Raw genomic sequence first — 18,551 nt, forward strand, 5'->3', positions numbered from 1 at the left:
TGAGCAAGGCCAGGGATCAAACCTGTGTCCTTATGGATGCTAGTCAGATTTGTTAACTGCTGAGCTACTACAGGAACTCCCATCCCATTCGAATTCTGATTCCTCTAACCTGTGCCGTTTAAGTGACCAGTCAACATCTCCTTCTAGGCTTGCTTTTTCAAGTCACCAAACATGTACTGAATTGTTTACTGGGTGCAGAGCCCCAGGCTGGATGCCTTTGCTAGAGATAGAAAGATGAGAAAGCCTTAGACACTGCCCTCATAGGCTAATCATTTTGCGCAGTTGAAAACTGTATTATTTATTTGTGAAAGATACATAGGAAATATTAGCAGAACCCCTACTAGCGAGAGAACTACTTTGGTTCAGGAAATAATTTGATTAGCAAGATGTAGATGGGGTTTCAGCCCCAAGAAGTTGAGACAGGTTGACCTGGGACCTGGGACCATTTGCTGTAGTGCTCGTGCCTGGACAAACATCTTTTTGAGCAACAGAATAAATACAAAGAAACTATAAATAACTAAAACTCACTGCACACACGCACTATTGGGACAAATTATGAACAATAAGATATGGAAAGACCAAAACCCAACTGCCACCTCTAAGGTGGGGGGAACAAAAGCAGGGTACTGTGCATGATTCCTGCACACAGCATCACCAAGGAGGTGAACAGACCACGTAAGCCAGCCCTTCTGCCTGACGTCACTCGTCCCACTTAAGGAACCAGCTCCCCCCACCTCCTGGAGTGAGCAAGGACACCTGTTACTTGTTCTCGTTCCCTGGTGCTATAGTCCCAATAAAGCCTTGCCTGAATATCTCATCTGGCCCCTTATCAATTTCTCCTGATGAGGAGTTCAAGAACCCAGCCTGGTAACCAAGTGTGCTCAAGTAATAATGCGTGCTAGTTTATACTGCCTTCTAAGATGAATAAACACCTGTTAACTACAAGGCTTTGTTTTAGAGGGAGCTATGCAAATTTGTGGCTGGAGTTGAATGGTGCAGGGAGAAGGGAGTGGTGTCAAAAGATGGGTTTGAGGTCTGGTGACTAGAGGCTGGCAGCCAAAGGGCAGCTGCAGAGGAGAAGGAAAGAGTCAAATATGGATCTTCAACCCACTATTTGCTAGTGTGAGTTGTATTCTCCCTCGTCTCTCCATGAAATCACTAATAAAATTATCTGCTTCCTGGGGATATGGCAAAGCATTGAGTCTTTTTGCAAGTTTGGAGTGGGGTGAAATCAGAGTCCTCCCCCAGAAGAACGGCTGCGTATGAGTTATGTAGACACTTTCGATTTCCTTATCTGTCTCTTTTTCCTCCTTGTAAATATACCCTAAGCACCCTATGGCACTGGCTGTGTTTTATATTCTTTTCCATCAACCCTGGTTATTGAGTAGGACATGCTTATTGATGAACTCATTTCTGGGTTTAGAATTTTCCTTGCCCTGATACACCTACTTAGGCTATACGACGTCCCTACAGGCCTGAATATGGCAACTCACGTGTGAGTAAACGCAGCCCTTTACTCTTTTTTGATGGTTTCTATTTATTTTTCTGATTATGAATAAGTAAGTACACATTATTGACATTTTGAAATATTAAAAAGTATGAGAAAAAATGAAAACCACCCATTATTTTACTACTCAGAGATAACTACTACCAACAGAATACTCTCTCTCTATATATATATAATATTATATATATATGTATTTATGAAGCTATATGGATGCTATATATATGGAGATTCCATTTACTATATAAGTATATTCTCTCTATATAAAATCAAATTGGGCTTATGTTTTTAAAATCTTATGTGGTTCTTTTCCCTTAACTTTTTGATATAGGCATTTATCCTTTTGATTACATCTTCTACAAAAATATAGTTTAATGCCAGCATCATATTCACTTGAATAGACTACCATAATGTATTTATTAGATTCCCTAGTGTTGGATAATTATATTTTCTTCACCTTTTATTCTCATAAATAATGCTACAATGAACATCCGTGTGTATGTACTATCACATTGCATTTGTGTAGACCTGTCTTTTTCATTGAAAAGCCCATTTGCCTTCAGAGGTGAAATTTTGAACTCACCTGAAATGAAGCTCAGAAGATACAACCCCACTGGACCGTGCAGTGTCTCAAAGGGCTTGCCGAAGGCATTGTACATGAAGAAGGCTGTCCCCACCAGCGTTAAAACGATAAGGATTGTGGAGAAGAGAATGACATTGACGTGGATACTCACTGGGATTGCTTTGAGCAAATCTGGGAAAACTGAAGATAAAACAAAGATTAGAAAAAATTTCATCAGTTAGCGACTGCAAGTGTAATTTTAAAAATTAAATCCTTTTTTTAACTTCCAAAACCACCAAAATCCTTCTGATGAATACATTCGCACTTACTAATTTATGAAGGATTTACAGAGGAGTGTAAATATAAGATTATCTAATAAAACTTACCAGTAAAAAACTGGCAAAGGGGAAAACTTGAAGGAACTTTTTTTTTTGTCCTCGGTCATATATAATTACTTAAATAAACAAGTGCTGGCTTTGTAACCAAAAACTATACATTTCGATGACCAAACTTTTAATTATATTTCTCAGCAATCATTTTATATATGTCTTAACTTCTGATGACATTTTCAGTTTGGAGACACCTGGTGGGGGTTCAAACATCAGGAGGTTTTTATATTTCCTTTCACACACACACACACACACACACACACACACACATTGTTTCCAGTCCATACCAAGATTAAAGAATTGGGTGTTTTCAGTCAACTTTAATATTTTGACGTAGCACAAGCTGTGGGAAAATCGTTGCTGGCGATACAAGAAATATTTTCCATTTAGAAAACATGCCAAATCTATTTCTAGACTTTTGTGTTCAGGGCAAGTTTTTCTTATTCGCGGAGGAAATGAAATGCTTTATAAATGTAGGATTTCTCTTATCTGGTGAGGCATCAGCATGCTTAGTATCAGCAGACCTGGCAAAACCAATCTGGAGAAGTTTACTTCAGTCCATTTTAGTTTCCTGAACTTTATTTATTAAGTACTTGCTGTGCGCCAGATACTGTTTTAGGTGCTGGGAATCGAGCCATAAAGTAAGACAGATCAAGTCCCTGTTGTCTTGTGGAGTTAACAACCTAATGGGAGTTGATAGACAAATAACAGGGACCTCCAGCTGTGGTGCACTGGGTAGGCATTGTTTCTGCAGCTCCAGGGCACAGATTCAATCCCTGGCCTGGCTGCAGTGTAGGTCACAGCTGTGGCTCAGATCTGATCTCTGACCCAGGAAGCCAAAAAAGAAAAAAAGAAAAGAAAGGGAAAAAGACAAATAACAGGTAAATGAACGGATATCATACTTTATTGCTAAAGATGGCCACCATTAATTTCTTGCCTCCTTTTACATATGTGTCACTTCCCCTTTAAGAGGTAGAACTTATTCCTCCATCTGCTTGAATCTGGGATGGCCTATGACTGCTTTGACCATTTGAATATGACAGCAGAAATATATCATGCCACTTTCAGGTCTGACCTCTAAGAGGACCAGCCATTTCCACTTCTTTTCGCGTGGAGGCTGAGCCGTGGTGCGGGAGGTCCAGTCCTCTGCTGGAGAAAGGGGCCACATGGAAGAGCACAGGGGCACCAGACACAGGAGGGAAGAATCTTAGATGTCCAGCCCAGAAAATCCTCCAGGTGAGACTCCAATGCCAGCTGCTATCTAACTGCATCAGGGAGAGACCCAATCAAGCACTATCCAACTGAACTGGTAAATTTTTGTTTTAAGCCCCTGAGCTTTGAGGGGCTATTATTATGAACTGGAAATAAGACACTTTCAGATAGTGATAATGCAATGGAAAAAATAAGCCAGGAATTTGAGTGATTGGATGAGTGGACAGAGCGGTCAGGAAAGTGACATCTGGGCTGACACCTAAATGTTGGGAAGGAAGTGGCTGTCTAAAGACCTGGGAAAGATCATTCCAGGGAAAAAGGAGCACAGCTGGGGCAGGAGAGAGCCAGTTCCCAGTGAATAAGGAGGAAGTGGGTTTGCTAGGGTGGGATCAGATTGCTGCACCTGCTAGATCCTGGTCTGAGACCATGATAAAGGGTCTGCTTTTGTACTCAATTCATTTGGAAGCCACTGGAAGGTTTTAAGTAGGAGAGTGATGCAATCTCCTTCATGATGTGAAAAGATCACTCTGGCTGCTGAATAATGAGTATGAGGGAGGGGGAGGAGGAGGGCAAGTGTGGAAGTGGGGATATTGGTGGGGGGTTGGGGTGAGTATTTTATAGTGGGAAGAGATGGCGGTCTGGCCTAAGGTATAGCAGAAGAGGTGGTAAGAGATTGTTAGGTCTGGAATGTATTTTGGAGATGGAAGATAGAACTTGTTGAAAGAAAGCCATCAAGGATAACTCCTAGAATAACTGAATACATGGAGATGCTATTAAGCAGACAAGTAGAAAGAGCAGGTTTCAGCATGGGAGTGGAAGGTGATGAAAGAGTTCTGTTTTAGATAGTTTCAGTTTGAGCTGCATTTAAAATATCCAAGTAGAGGGGTTCCCTGGTGGCCTAGCAGTTAAAGGGTCTGGTTCTGTCACTGCTGTGGCTTGGGTCACGGCTGTGGCACGCCTTCTATCTCTGGCCTGGGAACTTCCCCATGCCATGGGCACAGCCTCATGCAAAAGTAGAGATCCAAGTGGAGATGACGAATAGGATTTATGTGTCTAGAGGTCCAGGGAGAAGGTGGAGGTATTTAAGGAGGTGAAACTCAAGTGAGGAAATCAAGGTGCCTAAGGCAAAGAGGGAAATTGAAGGAGACAGCTATGCTCCAGGATCCCCTCTGTACTTGCAGGAGCCCAAGAATGAATGTCTCCTTAAAATTTATGCCCTGGGTACCTCAAAGACCTCATTCTCGTCCTGGCTCTGGTATTTAAAGCCAGTGGATTGGCTATCGCTTGTGGAGAAGCTGTAGTCATAGGAGAGAGAGGCCCAGAAGAGAAAGAGAACTTGTGAGTTAGGAGCAAATCCATGGATTGGGTATCAGGGAAGCCCAGGGAAGAAAATGTTTCAAGGAAGAAGTGGTCTGCCGTTCAAGTACATGTCTCATGGCTGCAATGCTGAATTCCTGACCACAGGTCAGAAAGGGAACAGATGAGGGAGTTGCCTTGGTTTAGAACAAACCCTTCACCACTGCTAGACATAAATAACTACATACATGCATAAAATATGCTTAGTGCTATCGGTTAGGCTACTGGTGTTCACTCAGGGGCCTCACTCAGGAGTCACGGGCAGCTCATTCAACCACTGAGGTTTACTTGCAGTACCTTTCCTTTGCCTCACACTAAATCTACGTGATACCATTTTCCACAAACCATATGTACAAAGATTAAAACATTTAGCTGTATCCTGTGTTAGCTAAGGTGCAGGGAAATGGAGAGCTTTGTATACTTTTCTTGGGAGTGTAAATTGGTCAGCATTCTTGGGGCAGTTGGCACTGCCTATAAAGCATTAAAATGCACATAGCTTTTGGCTCAGCACCTTATTTATAGATAGTTTGTCCAATGGATATTTTTGCACATGAATTCAATAAAATATTACAAGGATATTCATGGCAGTGGTTTTGTTTGTTTGTTTTTGTTTTCTTTTTGGTAAAAACAAAAGGTTGGAAATAACTTACCTGTCTATCAGTATGGCATCCATACAATTGAATATAAGTCAATGATTTCAAACAATGAAGTGAATCTTTAAGAACAGGTTTAGAATTATCAAAATAGATGGAAAAACTCACACCAAAGAGAAAATGTCATCATTTTATCATTTGGGGAAAAGCCAAAGGAGAATGTATATAATAACAAGTAATCATTTAAGCTCCCTATTTATGTGATTTAATTCTCCCAATAATCCCATGAGACATTTCTATTTACCAGAGAGAAAAATGGGTTCAGAGGTGATGTAACAGACCCAAGATTTATACTTAGTAAGTGGCAGAGAAGAGATTTGAACTTGTGTCCTTCCTCTTATTTGCCAGGCTGCAGCAGCCTTGGGGACAGGCATGCTTGTCTAGGCAGAGACTATTTCTAGAAGATTACACATGAAACTGGTAACATTGCTTCAGGGGAGGGAGATTGAGAGATATTTCATTATGTACATTTTATTACAGTTTGGAAAAAATTTTTTTTGACCATTCTGCAAGCATTATCTACTCAGTTAATATATGAATACTTAAAAAAAAAAAAAAGTTGAAAGGATAAGTGAAGACAAAAAAAACAAAAAAAACAAAAAACAAAAAAACTCCTGTGACTGCTCCAGATTAAAAAAGAGACATACTAACCAGATGCAATGTATGGAAGTAATTTGAGATTTGAACAAATCTTTATAAAAGACATTTGTGAGATAACCCAGGAAAACTGAACACAGACTAAATTTTAGATGATATTACATAACTATTACTGATTTTGTTGGTTTCATTAATGGTATTGTGGTTGTGTTTTGAAAAGTCTTTTATCAATTAGAAGTTGGATGCCTGGATGGATGGATGGATGGATAAAAATAAAATAAGAAAATGCCTCTGCTTTGTTTGGAAGATGGTGTAGAGGCAAACTGGGTGTTAAAGCACACAGGTGCTGAGCCTCTGTTGTTAGTGACTGCACTGGTCCATGCTGCCTGGTATTCTGGGGTGTAGAGTGAACCAGCTGGTGGTCTACAACCACCTACCCTCCAGAGCTTCCAACAGCTCAATCAATCCAACTGGCTATTCTTGCATTTGGTTAGCTGTTGGCTTGTGCAGAAACTCTGCTTCCTCCCACCTCTCCACCTGTAGAAGAGGTGAGCCCCTCTTTGTGTCTGATAGGGCAGCGAGGTGAAGCCCGTCTGAAAATTGAGGGTTGTTACCAAATTGAAACAATATCAGAAGTTGCACTGATTTGCCTCCTGGAAAGAAAAGCCAGAAGCTAAAATAAATTGTCATGTGGAGCATATTAATTCTTATGAAGGCTTTTAAAATTCCCATTCTTGTGAGAAAGTCACCCAGTAGGGCACTAATCCCTGCCTGCTTATACTTTACCTGGTTTCTTTGTTTGATAAAAATTCCCCTCATCTGTAATGACCAATCAGAGCTCTGATAACAACCTTCCATTTTCCAGCCAACACTAATATGACATTTCCCTTGCAAAAGTTTAGAGCAGATTATTCACATAAATATTGGGAAGTGTCACTTTAATGATATTGTATAGTGCACATCTAGGAGGTCTATTTGTTTGGTCTTTCCAATATTTGAGGTATAGGATTAGAACACAGAAAAAGGATGTGAACATTTTGATCTGTGGAGGGGCTGTCATTAATCCAGAAAATCACTTCTGGCCTCCAGAAATTACTTGATTAGCTGTTGACAAGTGAAAGGGAGTTTTTTTATATATATATAAAAAACGGGCAGCTGATGCCATGTTAGTAGCACAGGGCTGGACTGTGCATTTGGCATTATCCTCTATCTCTTTCACTCCCTTTTCACTGATTTCCTCCATTCTGTCTACCAGTCAGGGTGTCTAGGTCTCCTTATCCCTCAACCCCTACCCCCAAGCCCCTACCTACCCTTCTTTTCTCTCCATCGTTTTATTACTAGACTACTTCAAAGAGCAATATGCAAGTAATAATAACACAAATAAAAATAACAGCCAGTAATTATATGGCATTTGCTACATGCCATGTACTTTAGGTATATTGCATAAGTCAACACGTTTAATTTTTATGACAATGTAAGGAAAGTACTGTTTTATCCTGAGTATATAGATTTTTTTAAAAAGCCAAAGGTGGAGTTCCCATTGTGATGCAGCAGAAATGAATCCAACTAGGAACCATGAGTTTGACGGTTTGATCCCTGGCCTTGCTCAGTGGGATAGGGATCCGGCATTGCTGTGGCTGTGGAGTAGGCCGACAGCTACAGCTACAATTTGACCCCTAGTCTAGGAACCTCCATATGCCACAGGTGCAGCCCTAAAAGACCAAAAAAAAAAAAAAAAAAAAAAAAAATCAAAAAAATAAAAAGCCAAAGGCACAGAGAAGTTAGGTAATTTGCATAGTGGCCTTGCTGCCTTTGTTTTTACTCCCCCCACCACTATATTTAGAACTAAAGTAAAATTTTAACACAGTAAAAAATTCTTTTTAGTGTACAGTTCTCTGGGTTTTGCCAAATGTTATACTCATGTATCAACCACCACAATCAAGTTAGAGAACATTTCCACAGTTCCCAAAGCTTCCTATTTCCCCCTTTGTAGTCAGTCCATTCTCTACTCACAGCTCCTGTATGTGTGACTTTATAAGAAACTGCCAAGTGTTTTCAAAAGTGGCTGTACCGTTTCACCTTCCCACCAGCAACATGTGAGAGTTCTAGTTGTTCTGCATTCTTGCTAGCACTTGGCAGGTTTTTAAAAATTGGAGTCACTTAATAGAAGTGTAGTTTATCTCACAGTTTTAATTTGCATTTGCCAAATGACTAATGATGTTGAGCATCCTTTTGTGAGGTTATTTGCCTTCCATATATATTTTTTTTGTGAAGTGTCTGTCATATCTTTTGTGCATTTTTATTAAATTGTTTATTACTATTATTACTGAGTTCTAAGAAATCTTCATGCATGCTAGATACAAGCCCTTTGTCAGATAAGTAATTCACAAATATTTTCTGAGTTAGTGGCTTGTCTTTTCATTTTCTTATCAGTGTCTTTTGAAGAACCATCCTTATTTTTATGAATTCCAGTTTATCTTTTTTTTCTTTTATGTATCATGTTTTGGACATCAAATCTAAGTCTTTGCCTAATGCAAGGTCACAAATAATTTCCCCTATGTTTTTCTTCCAGAAAGTTTTTAGTTTTAGGTTTACATTTAAGTTTCTCATCCATTTTATTTTTTGTATATGGCTAAGGCTATTTTTTTTTCTTGCTTATAAATATCCAACTGCTCAGTACTGAAAAAGCTGACTATAGACTTAACATGATCCAGCAGTCCCATTCCTATGTATGTGCCTAAGAGAATTAATACATATGTCCACACAAAAAAATCTGTATGTAAATGTTTACGGTGGCTTTATTCATATTTGCTAAAAACTAGAAACCTCTTACATATCCATCAGCTGGTAAATAGACAAACAAGCCATGGCCTGTCCATAAACTAAAATATCACTTAGTAATACAAAAGAACGGACTATTGGCACACACAGTAGCATGGATGGATCTGAAATGTATTGTGCTAACTGAAAGTAATCAAATTCAAAAGGCTACATATTGTATGATCTTATATATATGACATTCTGGAATAAACCCAAATGTTAAGTACAGAAAACAGACCTGTGGTTGCCCAGGGTTTGGAGTAGGGTGGGGGAAAGACTGACCACAACGGAGCACAAGGAAAATTGAGGGGGAGTGGGTGATGGAAGTGTTCTACGTCTTGATTGTGGTGGTATTTATATTCCTTTCCGCATTGTCAAAATTCATGTACCTGTATGCCTACAAAGGATGAGCTGTACTATATGCAGTTATACCTCAATAACCCTCGCTAAAAGCCAAAAAGAGGGCAGGAGAAACAAGGTCTAGAGTAGGGTGGTCCCGATGTGAGCAGTAGCTGGAGCAAAGGTGACCAAGGACCTGGAGGAAGGAAGAGCTTGGTTGGAGGGTACCTGGAGAGAGTGAGGCACCCAGGTTCTGATCCCTGTGGGGCCCTGAGTAGGTTAATGGGACCCTCTTTCTCTCTGTAAAATGAGGGTGTTCCATGGGACAGCCTGGGAAAGGACCAGGCATTTGAATTTAGCCAAAGAGAGTTCATGCTGCAGGTACTTTTCTAACTCTGTGAACTCCCTAAACCTTGATTTCCTTATCTGAAAAATAAGGCTAATCTTACCTTTCTCTCCAGCCTGTGAGGACTCAGTGACATTGGAGTGTGGAGAACCTAGTGCATGGTAGATGCTCAGCAGAGGTTCGCTGCAGTGCAGTTCCACCACTGTTTGTGATCCATCCCTGGTCACCTCCTCAAGGATACTGCCAAGGAACCATCTCCTCTCTCTGCCACATCATCAGTTTCCCCCTCTACTGGATCAGTCCCATTGGCACAGAAACATGCTATCATCTTTTTATCTTAAAAAAACAATCTCAAGTCCTCCTCTATCTGTTACCCTCTTTCTCTGTTTCCCCATAGCAAAAGCTCTCAGGGAGTTGCCTTACACTCTCAGCATCTCGTTCTTCTCTCCATTTCCCCTCTTGAACCCACTGCACTAATACTACATTTCCCAGGGCACCAAAGAGCTTAAGCTGCCAAACCTAATGGTCTATCTTTATCCTCATTCATCTTATCTTGTCTGCCTTTGCCACAGTGGCTCACTCCCTCCTGGAAACGCTTTCCTCCCCTGGCTTCCAGACACTGCATTCTCCTGGTTTTGCTCCCTCACTGGCTACCATCTTGATTTACTTTCTTGGTTCATCCTCATCTCCAGGAATGACTCAGCTCTTTGACCTCTTCTCTTCTCCCTCTTCACACACTACCCTGGTGCTTTGGCAGTATCATGGCCTTGACTGGAAGTACTCTCGAGCAGGTATTTCCAGCCGACTTCTCCCTGGATCCCACACTGCCATGCCCTCCAATCACCTGTTGAGCATCTTGACCGCCATGATGAATAAGCATCTCTGGGTGTCCCAAACCGAGCCCTTGTCTTTTTCTCACCCTCGCTGCCTTTAGCCTTCTTCATCTCAGTTGCTGGCAGTTCCATTCTTCCTGGGCATCATCCTTGATTCTTCTCTTACTCTCACATTTTATGTTTAACCCACCAGGAAAACCTCCTGGCACTACCTTCAGAGTCTGACCTGTTTTCCCATCTCCACTGTGCTGCCTGGTCTAAGCCACTGTTATCTCTCACTTGGATGACTGCAAGGGCTTCCTAACTGGTCTCCCTGCTTTCACCCCTCCATCCTGCAATCTGTTCTCAGCCCAGCAGACAATGAGATATTTTCAAAATGCACTGGGTTATATCAGTCTCCTGTTCCAGCCCTTCCCTAGGATTCTAATCTCACCCAGAGTATAAACCATGTCATGACCTGCTAGGCTGTACATGATTGGACTCCTTGTTAGACTTCTGATCTCATCTATTACCTGTTTTCTTGCTTGGTATGTTCCAGCCAGTGGCCTCCTTACTTACTATACCTCAAGCATGTCAAGAACACTCCTACCTCAGGGCCTTTGTATTTCCTGTTCCTTCTGCCTCTATATTCCCCTAGATATCCTCATGGCTTGTTCCTTCAGCTCTGCATCTTTATTTAAATGCCACTTTCTCAGGGAGGCCTTCTTTATTGTTGCAATCCCCTGCCCTGTTACCCATTCCCCAAACTACAAACCCGTTTCCTTGCTTTTATTTTTCTCTACAGCAATTATCACCGACTGTTAAATTGTATATTTTTATTTGTTCATTTCCCCCATGACATGAGGGCAAGTGCATGGGTCTGTTTCATCCACTCTATACTCCTAGCACCTAAGAATGCTGGCACAGTGTAGAACAGTATTTCTCAGCCTTTTTGTCATTGTTGCTTCTCATCCGGGAGTCTTTTTAGACATTCCTTCTAATCACCCTCCACCCAAGAATTTTTTTTTTTTCTTTTTAGGACCACACACACAGTATATGGAAGTTCCCAGGGGAGGGGTTGAATTGGAACTACAGCTGCCAGCCTATGCCACAGCCACAGCCACAGCAATGCGGGATCCAAGCCGCATATGCGACCTAGTTCATGGCAATGACAGATCCCCGACCCACTGAGCGAGGTCAGGGATTGAACCCACATCCTCATGGATACTAGTTGGATTCATTTCTACTGTGCCACGACAGCAACTCCACACCCACAAAATTTTAATATCACAGATATATTGTATTTTGATTTTTGTATTGTATTTCATAGGTACTTTATACATATAGAATATATACTTTTAAAAGAATAAGGGTGTTTTTCTTGCCCCCGATGAACTAATTTTTACCTCCTTCAGGGGTTACTGCTGCTGGAGAGAATACATGATGTAGATGTTGGACACATGTGTTGGATGAATATGTTTTGCTTGGAGTAGGAGGCAGGGAAGGAGTCTGGTTGGCAGGTTTGCAAGCCAGTAATTCAGATTGAAGGCAGTTAGTGCCGCATCAGTGAGGAGGGAAGGAATAAAAGGAGGGGACAGTCCAATTAGCAACCTAGGGCCAAGAGAGAAGAAGAAGAGGAACACAGTGTTAAGTGTGATGGGAGTTTCTGGTTGAGAACCAGAATTTGTCCTTTGAGTCAGGCAGTCACTGTTGACCTTGATATAAGCTGTTTCTGGAGTTGGCGGTAATAGAAACTGAATTGAAAGAGTGTTTGGAGAGAATCTGGGGCAATATGGAGAGAAAATAGAATAGTTGCCAAAGGGATGATAGGAGCCAGTGTGGGGTTTTGGTGTTTTCCCTTCCTTCCTTCCTTCCTTCCTTCCTTCCTTCCTTCCTTCCTCCTGCTTTCTTTCAAGTTGAAAGACCTGGTTGGCAACTGGAATGGAATTTCAAATCTCTTTATTAAAAGAAAAATTTTAATCCAACATACTTGGGGGATTGTCAACATGTTAGATGGAAACTGACGGATGTTTAATAACAAGGTTTAAAGTCCGGGATTTGTGAAAGAATCCATCTCAAACTTGAACATGATGCAGCTCTTTTTTTGTTAACAGGCAGGAGGATGGGGGAAGGGCAGCTTGCTTTCTCCATGTTTCTGTTAGTTTGTCCAAAGTTCCAACTGTTTATGGAGGATCTTTCTTATAAATGAGCAATATTGTGACAGTGAAATGGAAATGAAGATGCAAATTTCACCCACAATCCCACCAACATAAAAAGGAAAGTAAGCTTTTCCTTTATTTTGTTCCTTTTCAATCTTTGTCCATCATAATATTTATTTCGGGAGCTCCTGTCGTGGCACAGCAGTTAACGACATGAAGATGCTGGTTCGATCTCTGGCCTTGCTCAGTGGCTTAAGGATCCAGCATTGCTCGGCTTGGATCTGGCATTGCTGTGGCTCTGGTGTAGGCAGGTGGCTACAGCTCCAATTGGACCCCTAACCTGGGAACCTCCATATGCTGCAGGTGTGGCCCTAAAAAGACAAAAAAGCCAAAAAAAGTAAAAAATAATAGTAATATTTATTTCATATATTATTATAATCATAATGAAGTTTCGAGGTCACATTCTGTACTTTTTACTCAGAATATAAGCACTTGCCATGTCATACAGATTATCTTCAAAACTACCGTTTGGATAACTACATGGATTTTCCATCATGCTGACACACTGCTGTCCATTAACTTGTCTTCCATTATTTCAGTATTATAGCTAATGCATCCTCGAACATTTTCAAGCACATACCTTATTATGGGGGTGGGTGATGAGCAGGAATTGCCTTTTTAGATGAATTCCCAGGAAAGGAATTACTTAGGCCAGAGTGCTTCCTGGAAGAATACTATCCATATATGTAAAGATACAAAGTAACCTTAAGGTGGTGGGTTATATTCTATAACATATGTGTTAAACTCCTGGTTCTAAACTCAATTTCTCCTCCCTGGGGTGTAGAAAGCAGAGGTCTCTCACAAGGTAGTGACTCAGAAACAGGGCTAGAAGAAAGCTAGTTATTGGGCTGACTCTCCTAACAGAAGAGAAGGCACCCAAGTCACAGGAGGGAGAAGGGAGAAGAAAACCCACATTGCATGGCTCACCCAGGGCCCAGAGAAAGGCAGTCGTATCCTCATCCCTTCACCCTATCATGAAATAGGGTGAAATACGTCATAAGTTAATGACTGGAGGTGAAAATGCAGTCACAGGATACTCTCTGTAAGAAATGTACCTTCCTGCCACCATTTGGTGGGAGGCTGTATTCCTTGGGCTGTGTGTCTTGCCTCTAGACCCCACTTTTCTTGTGTCTCTGATCTGTGGTTCCTCCATTTCTGCAAAGCCTTTTCCAGTCTTTCCCTCTTCTGTCCCTCCGCAGAAGAGGGACACCTCCCCCACTCTTAAGCACCCATCACACCGGCACTCCCTTGCCCTTAGTCTCATGTGCCCGGCTTACAAAAGGCTTGAAAATATCCAGTGAACCAACTCTTCCATCTCGCAGAGAAAGCAGAGGCTATTAGAGAAATCCCCCCCAAGTTTCCAGTCCCCCAGTGCCACCCTTCTTTTTGGTCCATGCCCAAACTTCCCTTAGTGACGAATTTTTGTTTCTCCTGTCCAAGGCTTGGCCTTCTTCCTGGGCTCTCAGACCCTTTCCCACCTTCACAGGGTCCTTTCTAAATCCATTAATTACCTACCTCTCCTCTCCATCTTCAGCCTTTCCCTCCCTACTGCTAGATCCCCTCAGCATAGAATCATACTCATATTCCTACCATTGTACACACACACACACACACACACACACACACACACACACACACACACACACACACACACACACACACCAGCCTTAGAGCCCTTCTAGCTACTCCCTGATCTCAGTCTTTCTCTGCGTCCTGACTGCTTTTTCCCTCCTCAGCTCCCCCAAGCACCTCCTTTACCGACCACCACCCCATCGAGACTGCTTTAGCAAAGGTCCCTTGACCTTCTGGAGTGAGGTTCAAAGGGCTGTTTTCAGCGTCTCTCACATAATGCCTCTGTGGGGTCAGGACTGTTGCCTGTTACTCCCTTGCTGAAGGTTGCCTCTCCCACGCCTCCCCCTCCGCTGCCCTTCCAGCTCACTGACCATCCCCTCCTAATCTCCTTTGCAAGTCCCTCCTTCTCTACTCCAAAATATTGGTGTTTTCTAGAACACATCTTTATTTGCCTTCTCATTCGATTTCCCTTTCTGGGAAACCTCATCTTCAGTGTAGCTCCAGCTGCCACCTCTAATCTGGCGATTCCCACCTCTCTGCCCCTGCCCCTGGTCTCGTTCATGACCTCCTCATCTGAGTGACTGATGGCCCTCTCTTGTTCATGGCCCGTAAGTGAACCTCATTAAACATGACCAAAAATAATTTCATCTTCTTTCTAAACACTCTCTTTCTGTATATATCTCAGTGAATTATCACAACCATCCATCCAGCAGAAATCTGGGGTTCACCCTCTGTAACCAGGTTCTATTGATTTTTGCTTCTGATTATTCTGGAAATATTCCCTCTCTTTGCAGCCTTCTGACAATGCTTTGGTTTGGACCTCCAAATATTGGAGGAGCCTTCTGTCTATCCCTGCCCCCTTTTGGTCTCTTTCTAGTCCATCTTCTGTCCTGACACATACCTGCTTAGCATCCTTAAATGATATCCCATTGCCCACAAGATAAAAGTAACTGCCTCCGTATGGCAAAGTCCCTAACCCTCTGCTCCCCTGCTTCCTCTCCAGCCTAGCTTCCTCCTCACCCTCCTGTCTCTCACACATCCTCTGTACTCTCACCACAGTCAGCTCTTCATGTTTTTGTTCATGCTGTTCCTTTGCTCAGAATAGCTTCTTCAATGACATCTAGGGAAATCTAACTCTAGTCCTTACTTTCCCTGCGTCCCCTCTGCCTTGCCCTGACTGAGGGTGATTCTCCTTCTTGGAGCTTTCTGAACAAAAACGAAACGATCATGGTGTTAGTAATGAGTACTATCCCACCAGCTGTAGTTCTTCCCCGTTCTGGGGAATGATGGGATGGCACGCTCGCTTTGGCTGCTTTGAAGGCAGATGTGACTGTGTAACAACCTTGGCCAATAAAGTGGAAGTGGAAGTGGCGTCTGTCGGTTCTGGGTCAGAGGATTTAGTTGCTGGTGTGAGAGCCTCCATGGCTCTTTCACAGCTGGTGACATTCCAGATGGTGGCTGTGTCCTGGAACGGACCTCCAGCTAATCTCTGATGAATAAGTGCTGTGAGCAAGAAATCAATCTTTGTTAATTTAAACCTAGAAGGTTTGGACTTCTATGTTATTAAAATGTAACTGAGCCCATCTTGACTGATATACCTGCCTAGTTTTTACAAGTGGTCAGTTATTTGAAAACACTATCGCTAGATTCTTGGCTGTTTGTAAACAGGTACCCCCTCTCATTCCTTTTGTATCCAGAAAGTCTGGAAGCATACTTGGGCACACAAGCACCAACAGTATTTTTTTGGGGGGATGAGGACATATGTATTTTAACTTACAAAGAATTTGTGTCTTACATGTGAAGTCATGCTGTTTTCAATAGATCATTGGAGGGTAATAAGAATAAGATTTAAAAAACCGTTTTTACTAACTGCTAAATATATTCTTTTATTACTTGCCATTAATCCATATTTTATTTGATCTCTCTAAATGTATGCCTTTCATTTCAGCTGCCTTAAAATTTATTTTATTTCTATCTCTTGGGTTCTTTTGTTATATTTTACCCTGCAACTTCGTTCTCCTTTTATCCCTTACTGATTCCAGTCTAACAGTGGTATCTTTCAACCTACAGTTCTTAAAAACAGGAATCAGTAAATCCAGCCTAAACCTGTGTTGCAGCATTAACCAAGAGTATTAGGTGCTTAGAGCAGCAAGCACCACCGAAGCAAGAAGGTCAGGGAGCCAGTAGGAAGAGAGGAAATAGCCAGGCATTAACTAAAAGACAACATTGCAGGTTGGGGAAAGTGTAGCTTTTGAATACGGAAAGTTTGGGATTAATCTAGCTGCCATGTACTGCTCATGTGGGCTTCTGAGACCTCAGCACCCTTATTCTGTAAATGTGAGTGGAAATAGAAATAAGTCACAGAACTTTTGAGGGGCACAGTGAGATCATTATGTGGAAGCTCTTTGTAAATTTTAAGCAATCACTTAAATGTATTTTGCTACCATGATGAGACCGGCAGGAGATTTGTATTTCCACCAAGAGTTGGGGATTTAAGAACTCAGTGCTATGAGTGTGCCAGCATTTTCAAGTCTCAGGATCCATCACGGGGGGTGGGGGGTGAATGTGAGTTATTTGGGCCACAGGTGGTCAGGGCACATATCTGTATGTTGGGACCTAGGATTCTCCCATGAGTCCTTAGATTACATGGAATTCAGGTGAGCTTTCCATTTTGTAGCTCAGGTGTTTTTTTTTTTTTGGTACCCAGGAGGGTAACATTTGCTGTACATAACCCAGGAACTCTGGATTTGTAGTTAATCACTTATTTGCTACCTGTCACACACTCTCCACAGTGTCTGATATAATGTTCCCATTCTCGCTTCTATTTCCCTTGTGCAATTTCTCTCACGTTCTCTGTAATGACTTGTCTAAGATGATGTTTGGGCTGATGGCATACCTCTAGAGAGAGCCCCTGAGAGTCTCTTGGAAGGAGCAGAGCCCTTCCACAGGAGAGAGGCAAATGGAGGTCAAAATGTAAGTTTTCTTTCTTCTTTTGTTTGTTTTATTTTTGTTTTTGGCCATGCCTATGACATGCGGAAGTTCCCAGGCCAAGGAGCAAACCTTCCCCAAGCTGTAAACAGAGCCACAGCAGTGACAACGCTGGATCCTTAACCCACTGGGCCACCAAGGAACTCCTATCAGCTTTATTTCTGATAAAGCACTGGAGAATGTGGTTTAGATCATCCACCCAATTCTGCTGGATTAGGTACCCTCACCCACGCAGTCACAGGCAGGGCTGGACAGCTGAGGGCCTCCCTCCCTGGGGCAGAGCTGGCTCCTTTACTCTGGCTAGGGGAAGAGCAGACCTGAAACTGGGAGGCAGATTTGGAGAGAGGGAAGGCCGATGGGGCTGGGAGCCATGGATGCTCCATTTCTGTCTGCACACCATTTCATCAAATCTCTCCTTCCCTCCAAAGCCTTTGGACAAAGTGTGAGACCCTTCACAGAAATGCACAGCTAAAGGAATGGAAAGCAAGGATTGCACCTTGAGTTTGACCAGAAAACCTCTCAACTATGTGGGAACAATGCTAAATACTGCTTCTCCCCTTGCCTTTCTCCTGGTGACCTTGCCCATCCCCAACACTGAGGGCTTCGGACACTTGGCCTCACCTATCTGGGCCATCATCCACCTCAGCAGTTCTCAACTTGGCTACACAGTAGAATCACTTGGGGAGCTTCCACGCCATCCCAGTGCTCAGGCCTTGCCTCCAGAGAGCTGGATTCAATTGGTCTGGGATGGAGCCTTGGCATCAGTAGTTTTAAAGACTCCCCGGGTGCTTCTAAAGCACAGCCAGGGTAACAGACCACTGATCTAATGGTTTAGGTCTCATCAGCCCTATTCATCTTCATCTGGCCAGATGTAAAATGCAGGTAACACCATCTGTGAAGCTCTCAGAATGAAGGCAGCCTCTATAATGATGTCAGCAATGGGGCTGCCACTTCTTAGATTAAAGCCACGGTAGTAGCTTCAGAGGTCTTGTTTTTCTTCTCAACTTGTCCTTCACATAAAAGATGTGTTTCAAAAAAAAAGTTGTATTTGGCCCCTTGGTGCTCAGCTATTCATTTTCTTGAAAGGGAATAAGGGGGGAAGATTTCTTTCTTCTCACAGAAATGCTCTTGATTTGACTTTCCCCTCAGCCCATCTGCAGCCAGTCATTATGAAAATCCAGT

General features: G+C 42.4%; 1 protein-coding gene and 1 long non-coding RNA gene across 2 annotated transcripts in view; one reads left to right on the plus strand and one right to left on the minus strand.

Annotated features, from left to right (window-relative positions):
* Positions 1 to 18,551, plus strand: part of LOC110256316 (uncharacterized) — a 347,057-nt gene that overhangs the window by 255,621 nt on the left and 72,885 nt on the right. The window lies entirely within an intron of this gene.
* The window catches only part of CLRN1 (clarin 1), a 44,075-nt gene that overhangs the window by 16,762 nt on the left and 8,762 nt on the right, over positions 1 to 18,551 (minus strand). The window contains exon 2 of the mRNA XM_003358614.5: positions 2,088 to 2,267. Within this exon, the coding sequence (XP_003358662.3) occupies positions 2,088 to 2,267 (180 nt within the window). The remainder of the gene's footprint in view (positions 1 to 2,087; positions 2,268 to 18,551) is intronic.

This window comes from Sus scrofa, chromosome 13 (genome assembly GCF_054392235.1).
Source record: "Sus scrofa isolate SSC_HxYL_T2T_F1_AM1 chromosome 13, Sscrofa_HxYL_maternal_Yorkshire_Landrace_v2.0, whole genome shotgun sequence".
Lineage (NCBI taxonomy): Eukaryota > Metazoa > Chordata > Mammalia > Artiodactyla > Suidae > Sus > Sus scrofa.